At 36.4% G+C, this 9235-nt stretch overlaps 1 protein-coding gene across 1 annotated transcript in view; it reads right to left on the reverse strand.

Annotated features, from left to right (window-relative positions):
* The window catches only part of CFTR (CF transmembrane conductance regulator), a 164685-nt gene that overhangs the window by 101147 nt on the left and 54303 nt on the right, over positions 1-9235 (reverse strand). The window contains exon 11 of the mRNA XM_077756020.1: positions 6377-6568. Coding sequence (XP_077612146.1) covers positions 6377-6568 — 192 coding nt within the window. The remainder of the gene's footprint in view (positions 1-6376; positions 6569-9235) is intronic.

A 9235-nucleotide genomic window follows, 5' to 3' on the forward strand; every position in this document is an offset into this window, starting at 1 on the left:
AAAAAACAAGAAAAAAAAAAAAAAAAAAAAAAAGACAAGAAAACAGTGAAGTCTGATCCTCTTTTAGTAATGAAACAGGATTATGATCTCTTTAAAGGATAAGCAAGTTAATGAGGGCCCAATTATACTGATTCCTCTTTTTAAGCTAGTAGAATCTTCAGTGCTGGTTATAAAAGTTTACAAATATTTAGAAGAACTCTAAAAGTAGTCTGGTGACATGGAAAGAAAAAAAAATGGGAGGATAAGTTAATGGGCACCAAGATATAAAATGGTATTTAAAAAATAACTATAGGGGCACCTGGGTGGCTTAGTCAGTTAAGCATCGGACTTTGGCTGAAGTTGTGATATCACGGTTCATGAGTTCAAGCCCTGCACAGGACTCTGTGCTGACAGCTCAGAGCCTGGAGCCTGCTTTGGATTCTAAGTTTCCTTCTCTCCCTGCCCCTCCCCCTCTCGCATTCTGTCTCTCTCTCAAAAATAAACATTTAAAAAATAATAATAAAATAAAAATTAAAAATAACTATAAATTGCCTAAGAATCCATTTTACTATAATTTGGCTCCAAAGTAAGAAATGTAAAGCCAGACACGGAGATGTTCCTAAAGCAGAACTGACCGTGAAGAACCTGCACCTGACTTATTCACTCACGTCTGCACATTACCAGTTATCCTATCAGCCCAGAGCTGTCTCCATGCCCTTCCCTGTGATAAAGTCTTTAAGCTATCCCTCAGAGCAAACAGTTTCAACAAACTGAAGTCAGAAAACTATGTGAAATATGTTGTGTGTGCTTTTTCCGATCCATGCAGATTTACACCTACCTACCTGCTCCTATGATCATAAGCATCACTACATACGCAAGTCTTTGTAGATATTAGAGCTGAACAAAAACACAAAAATGAGGAAGAAAATATTCCATTCTCATCTCCAGTTCCAAGTCTAGCTGGAGCACATTAAGAAACATATCAACGCTGACAGTCAAAACGTAAACATACTGAATCATGAATGTTTGTATTTGGTGATGGGGCCACATAGAAAAGACAGCAAGGGATCATTTTGTTGGCATCAGCTGCTTAACCCTCAGGGATTCTGTAGGTATTTCATGTTCCTATGCTCAAAACCCTTCCACGCTTAAAATATAAAAACTTCATTTTGGCAGGCTTTCACTGGCCTTTTTTTTTTTTTTTTTAAAGGTGAGGAACACTTGCTTAACAACAAAAGTACAGAAGTTGGAAACTCTTCAGTACTGAAAATAGAGGAAAGTTTTGATTTTGAGTAAGACCATCTAGAACTTCTAATTACTTTTTTTGTTACTCCAGCAATAGTGTGCTGCTGTCATGATTCCAGCACTGAGACTATGAGGCTCAGGGGAGAACACGTACCAAGCAAAATTCTTGTAACTGGCATGCCTATTCCAAAGTATTTCTGAAATAGTCACCTGATAAGAATTTACCATTCTGCCTATCGAAGCCCTAGGTGGAGTACACCAAAATAAACTTTTTAGAATCACTGCTCTCAAGCATTTCGCCATGTAGTTGGATAGATAACAATATATAAGGAATATTTAGCAACAAGAATAGTACCCCCTACCACACTAATATGCTCATTGTACCCCTACATTTGCCAGTTTCATGTACAAAGAATTTAGGATGTGGGATGTTTTTGCCTATTATAAGCTGACTAGGAAGCACTAGTTGCAAAAGTCAGCAGGACAGGAGGGAGTCGGGATTCAGAGATTAGAAATGAAAAGCTAAGTGTTTTGACAATTTAAAACAAAGGAGCGCCTGGGTGGCTCTGTCAGTTGAGTATACAACTCTTGACTTCAGCTCAGGTCATGATCTCACAGTTGGTGGGTTCGAACCCACACAGGGCTCCATGCTGACAGTGCAGAGCCTGCTTTGGATTCTCTTTGTCTCCCTCTATCCCTGTCCCTCTCCATGTTGGTTCTCTCTTTATCCCTCAAAAATAAATAAATTGACTTTAAACATAATAAAAATTAGTAAAACAAAGAGGAAAAAGAGTGAATTGTACATTAAGAAAGCAAAATGCACATCATCATCTTTACCAATTACTTATGCAAGCCCACTTAGTGGTGTTCTCCACTGGAAATTTGTTAGTAAGACCTGTGATCTTTCTGCCTTGTTCAGATGTCTCAGTTCTATGTAATTCACATCCACATCTTTCCTTGATAAACACATAGCATTCCTACATGTCCCTCTTTTCCAATTCCTGTTGTGCAGGGGTATCCTTAATCCTAACCCAATTTCTCTCTTCTTCTAATTTCTTCAGGAGAAAAACCTTCAGTCTTTCCTGAAAGCCCATTTTCCCTGTTGTCCTTCCTATGGATGGAAGCCGTACATAAATATGGCATTCCTGATCTCCTCACAATTCTTCGGCTTAACTTCTGTTTTTTCTTGTCTATAACAACCATATTCTGAATTACTGAAACAGCTTCCTATTAGTCTCCCTTCTTCTAGTCAGAATAGCAAATACTACTACTACCACCACCACCACTACCACCACTAGTTATTTTATTTAAATACTTTCTGTGCATCAGAAAAAGCTACAAAATTCCACAAAATAGGGAATATTAGCCCCATATTACAGAGGATAAAACTGAGTGTATAGTAGGATTAAGTAGCTTTCTTTAGTAACCCAACTCTGTCAGATTTCAAAATATATAGTCTTTCTGCTACCCCACAAAATTTTAAAATGCATCCACCTTAATTCTGTTTCTCATAGTACAGTCAAAGTGATATATGTAAAATGCAAAACTGACTGCATCCTTCCCTTGATTAAAGCTCTTCAAGACCAAATTCCTGACACTGGTTATGAGGTCCCCAGGACATGGTCCTCCAACTTCATTCCTCCCCACTCGGTGTCCCCCCAGTCACACTCTCGTTCTATCAAGATGCTTGTGGTTCCCTGCACTAACCAACGGGTTTCATGCCCTGTGTTCCAACTCAGTATTTTCTTTTGGTCTGGAATACCTTTCCCATTTTTACTCATCCATCTTTCTTTGTACAAAAGCTTTTATAGAATACTGAGGCAAATTAACTGGGCTTCTGTACTGTCTTAAGAATACCTTTATTACAATACTTGCTATAGTACAGTGAAAGTATCTCTTTATGTATGCTTTCCCCCAGCCAGTTATTTGAGGAAAGGGATAATAAAGTTTTTATTTTGTACCCACTCAGATCCCACCAAAGTGAACAGTGTCTGGGACAGAGTAATCATGTAAATAATGTGTTGGGGTCTGAAAGGCATATAGAAACTGGAATCACCTCCCAACTCCATTGTTGCTTCTGGAGTACGGAACCAATGCAACCTAAACTCCAGGCTGTCCAATGCCACCTGTTTTCTTCCACAAAATATACCAACTTTTGTTGACTGGGTCATGAAGAGCAACTACCATATTTACAGATAACCACTTTTATAATTTTTTTGCATAACCACTTCGTCATCATCAAAATTCACATTGATGACTTTTCATGGCCAAGATGTTTCTCCATCTTAATTATACCAAGTTCCATCTTGTTTCCATAATAGTCACTTACTCACAAGAACTCTCAGACACATCTCTTTTATATCATACTCTCTAGCAATAATCTCCATCTCAAAAGGAAATAGAAATGATCTAATATTTACTGAATGGCTAATTTACGTCAGATGCCATGTTATATACCTTATATTCATTCATACCATTTAATTTTCTCAATAATCTAGTGACCATTTATTCATCAATTCCCCACTTCTTCATACCAGCTTAACCTTCTCTCTACTTTATTGGCAGTTCTAACGTTCTTAATAAAAAAATTCTTCCACGGCCATAAGTTTCATTCTTGTCATCATTAGAATTCCATAGTGAATCATTCCACTGGAGGACATTAGCCTCAGAAAAAACCTCCTCTGGAGGTTATTCCTCACATGAGACACACCCAGATCAATTTTCAATGCTCCTTCTTTTCACTCCTATAGAAATAGCTCTTTCATTTTTCTATTAGAGTATCAACTCATTCTTTACTGATACATTTCTTTCCCCTACTGGTCCATGAACTTCTGAAGTATAAGGATCTTGTTCCAGTCATATTTTTATAAAATACAGGAAGTTTCAAATGTTTTCAAAATAAAGACTTCTTAACTTGTTCTAGTTTAAAAGTTTACGTGGGTACAAAAGGCTATATATTGTACAATTGTATTTATGTGAAAAATACAGAACAGGAAAATTTTAGAGACAGAAGGTAAATCAGTGGTTGTTTAAAGCTGGGTGTGGGGGGCAGATAGGTATGAAGAAATGGAAACTGATTGCTAATGACATTTTTATTTTTTTTTATTTTTTTAAAATATTTTTATTTATTTCTAGGAGAGAGAGAGAGAGACAGCGTGAGCAGGGGAGGGTCAGAGAGAGAGGGAGTCACAGACTCTGAAACAGGCTCCAGGCTCTGAGCTGGCAGTCAGCACAGACCCCGACGCGGGGCTCGAACCCACGAACCGCGAGATCATGACCTAAGTGAAAGTCGGACGCTTAACCGACTAAGCCACCCAGGTGCCCCTGCTAATGACATTTTTAAAAAGGAATTGAAGATGTGGTGATGGGTATGATGGGTATGCAACCCTGTGAATATACTAAAAAACACTGTCTTACACACTTTAATTTTGAGGTTGGTCACAGAATCAGAAAGGGAAAAAATATGTTCTCCTTCCTCTTACCCTCTTTCTTTAATTATTTTTAATAGCTTTATTGAGATATAATTCAGATATCATACTTCTGAATGGTAAAGGACAGATCATTACAACATGAACCCTTTAGAAAATAGACTATTTTTTAGCTTGGTGTCCTCATACCCAAGCACAGTATTCATGGGTTAGCAAATGCTCATTTCATGAATGAGGGATATACAGCTTTGAATTTATTATTAGTAATATAGTTATGCTAAATTTGGGTTAAATATACTTTTACCTGGTAGAATCAAATTACCATTTATAACATTATTTCTTTTCTTTCCCCATGCTCAGTATGGACGCCAACATGGGGCCTGAACTCACAATCCTGAGATCAAGACCTGTGTGCCTCTATAAAATTATTTCTATGAGAAAAGGCATATTCAAAGCAAAAAATAAAGCCTACCAGGAACCTTCCAACACCTTTCAACCAATAAATAAAGCCTATGATTTATCTTGCAAGATACTACCACTCCTAGGCCCCAGTCTCTACCTAGACAAATATCTGAGGTCTCTAAGAACATTCACGTTTTTTTTTTCACAACAAATCTACTGAGAGTTTCGACATCCAGATTGTAATATACTATTTTTGGAAGAAGGGCTTTTTAGGAATGAAGAGTATCTTCTTCAAAATAAATTCAATACTTTTCCACAATAGTTTTTATTTTTATTATGATTTTACGTATAGAAAAGAAGAGAATGGAGCTCTAAAAAACTACTTTGGAATGAATCAGTATATACATGGAGAGCCACTTGTACAAGCAGGTGTCCCTCTTTTGTAAGAATTGTAGTTTCTGTCTGACAATTAGCCTTTTTCTTTTCTCTGTACTGTATTTAAGTTTCATTTTATTCTCACTGTAATTTTTTTCAAAAAAAGTGACTTAAAGGAAGCCACTAGTGTCAAATGCCATCTATCAAAGACAGTAATTTTGAATCAAGATCTCTATTCAGGCAATACTATTGATAAACCTCATAATGATATATTCCCTACCTTAACATTTACATCAATAATTATTGATCCCTCCACCATATAATTTATGTATTGAATAGCACAAGATCCACATACTGGCCACTTGGAATACTTCACATATTTTCAGATAATTAACACATTCCTCAATATTATTATAAAATGAGTCAACAGCATTATCTTCATTTTGCCTCTGTTTCAGTGAATTACAGCCACTACAGGTCATATGGCTGTATGTTGAAGGCCAAAGGATAAAATATAATCACAATTTTATCTCTGATTCTCTACTGGCAGGTTTATGCTCATTCCATTAGGGTGTGGTGGTTATTAAAATTATTAAAATTCTCTCGTGTAATTGTGAAGTATCTTTTAAAAAATGCATGCCATATAAATGTCCATTGAGGACATTTGTCTCACTAATGAGTCAATAAAATTCTGTTTCATAAAGAGATTTTATTGTAACCAAATCATCCCATCATTTTAAAAATAAATTGTACTTTCCCTATGCTTTTGCAAGTTTTATAAAGCAGGGGTCATATGTTTTATTAATTGATTTAACTCAGAGTAGTTTTTCCATATTGGAAACTTGATTAATGTATGTAAACAAACTGAATAGGGGACTAATTATATCATTTAGGTAGTCTAAAAGTTTCATATGCATAAATAAGAATTATGTCACATAACTACTTACCTCTTCTAGTTGGCATGCTTTGATGACACTCCTATATCTATACTCATCATAGGAAACACCAAAGATGATGTTTTCTTTAATGGTGCCAGGCATGATCCAGGAAAACTGCGAGCAGAATGAAATTCTTCCACTGTGCTTAATTTTACCCTCTGAAGGCTCCAGTTCTCCCATAATCATCATTAGAAGTGAAGTCTGGAAAAAAATTGTTATTAAGTTAAATCATTTGATCGAATCACTCTTAGAATACACTTGCCTCCAACTCTCATCCTAAGCAGAGGTATCTATTCTGACTTTAAAGGGTTCTACATTAATTCATTTGATTCAAAATTTATTAAGCACTTCCTGTTCTGGATTTGCTGCTAGGCACAAAAGATACAAAGGAGAATAAAAGAAACAATTACAATAGAGTGTGGTAAGTGCTTTGGTAGAGGTTCACAGAGATAGAACACCTAATTCAGATCATTGAGACAGGTTTGGAGGAGGTCAGGGAAAGATTACCACCACCTAACCTTTGCTGAGTACTCAGTCTATGCTGGATGCTGTTCTATGTGATTTAAGCATATACATTCACTTAATCCTCACAATAACCCAACAAAGTAGATTCAATATTATCTTCATCTAACAAAGAAGAGATCAGTTAAAAAGAGATATAGTCAGATAATATTGTTCCCATAAGGCTTTCTTAAAGTAACTAGTATAAATCATCCAGGGAATGACTGAAGAAGCTTCACCAAAAGGACTATCAATGAGCAAAGACTTTATATGAAACAAGACTGTGAACTAAAATTTAAAATAACGTGGTACTTAGAGTTGAGAAAGAGAATTAAAGCATGTTATATTGCCTGACAATAAGAAAGTTAGAAGTAAAGCCCAAAGAAAACAAAAGAAACAGGGTATAAAGGAAATGCACTGATTGTTTTATCAGAACAAAACAAAACAAAAAAAAACTAGAAGTCAAAGGGTCTGATTTAAAGGTAACATATCAGCTAATAGAAGCATAAGCATATTTAACAACACAAAGATAAAACATTAAGAAAAGTAATACTACTGAATAAAATTGAGTAGGAAAAAGAAGGAGGCAGCAGAGGACAGAAAAACACTGATTTTGGGGCACCTGAGTGGCTCAGTCAGTTAAGCATCTGACTTCGGCGCAGGTCATGATCTCACAGGTCGTGGGTTCAAGCCCCACGTTGGGCTCTGTGCTGACAGCTCAGAGCCTGGAGCCTATTTCAGATTCTGTATCTCCCTCCCTCTCTGACCCTCCCCTGCACACACTGTCTCTTTCTCTCTCTAAAAATAAATAAAACATTAAAAATTAAAAAAAAAAAAAGAAAAACACTGATTTTATCAGAGCTCACATTAGGGAATAAGAGAAAGAAAAACCCAAAGATTTAATGTACAGTTATTATACATATAATCACTGTAGCAAAATACTTCCCCAACAACTACAAGTTGGAATGGCCTTAGGCTTATACCTTGGCCCCTTCCCCATTTTATTCATACTCTCTCCTTTGGAATCTCAGCTGGCATCAAGTTTTTGCACTGCCAGTAGCCCCCATTCCCTTGAAACTAGAGTTGTATATCCAACTAACATCTCAATTTAGGTGTGTCAAATAGCATTTTAACCTTAATGTTCTAAAATCAAGCTCCATCCCATACCAGTTTCTTCCATAATCTCCTCAGATAATGTTACCTTCATGCTTCCAGTTACTCAGTCCAAAAACTTTGGACTCATCCTTGACTCCCCCTTTTTTTTCATATGCCACTTTCAATCTAATTATATGGTATCTTTCTTAGAGATATGTCCTGAAGGGTACCTGGATGGCTCAGTCAGTTGAGCATGAACTCTTAATTTCTGCTCAGGTCATGACATCATGGTTGTGAGATTGAGCCCCACGTTGCTGAGCATGGAGCCTGCTTTAAGATTCTCTCCCTTTACCACTCTCAGGCATGCCCATGCATGCACGCAGCACTCTCTCCCTCTCAAAAAAAAGAAAGAAAAGAAAGAAAGAGAAGAGAAGGAGAAAAGAAAAAAGAAAAAAAAGAAAAGAAAAAAAACGTGTCCTGAATTTGACTACTATTTCCTTCATTACCTGGATTAAGCCAATATCATCTCCTATTCAGTTCACACAAGAGCCTCCTAATCATTTCCTTGCTTCTGCCCACTTCATAACAACCTATTTTCAAGGTGGCCTCATCAAAACTAAGACAAATCTGTCACTTTTCTGCTTAAAACCCTCCAGGGGCCTCTCATTTCCTCAGGAAACAAAAAGTCTTACTCTTTACAAGTTCCTCTGTAAGGTCCTTGAGGCTCTTTTACAAAAGCCCAAATAATGGTCTAGCCCACATTACTCCTCTGACAGCTCTACCCTCAGGGTTGACTCTGTGCTAACCCCACTGACTTCCTTGCTAGTCTGTGAACCACACAGGCACAGTTCCATTTCAAGTCTTTGCTCCACCCTCTATCTGCACTGGAGGTCTGTGGTCTTGCTGACAGTCCCTGACACCACACAGTTTCTCTTATCCATCCTGGCCTTAGCCTGGTACTCAGTTTTAGCTTGGTCTTAATAATAACTGAGCAGCACATGTGTAGAATAAGCTATTAGCTCCTGCTTTTGTTTACATTTAAAATAAAATAAAAATGTCTGTGAAGTTTTATCAACATTTTGGTATTTATACATTTTATATATATATATTCATATTCAGTGATGGTTTCATTTAATGTGATATCACTCAAAATACCCAGTATTGATAAATATATTACATATATTTGATAAATATATATAAAATATGAAGATTATATATAACTTTATACATGTTTATTATATTTCTATTAATGAATGCTAAAATAAGAATTAG

The sequence above is a fragment of the Crocuta crocuta genome, unplaced genomic scaffold (genome assembly GCF_008692635.1).
Source record: "Crocuta crocuta isolate KB4526 unplaced genomic scaffold, BGI_CrCroc_1.0 scaffold452, whole genome shotgun sequence".
Classification (NCBI taxonomy): Eukaryota; Metazoa; Chordata; class Mammalia; order Carnivora; family Hyaenidae; genus Crocuta; species Crocuta crocuta.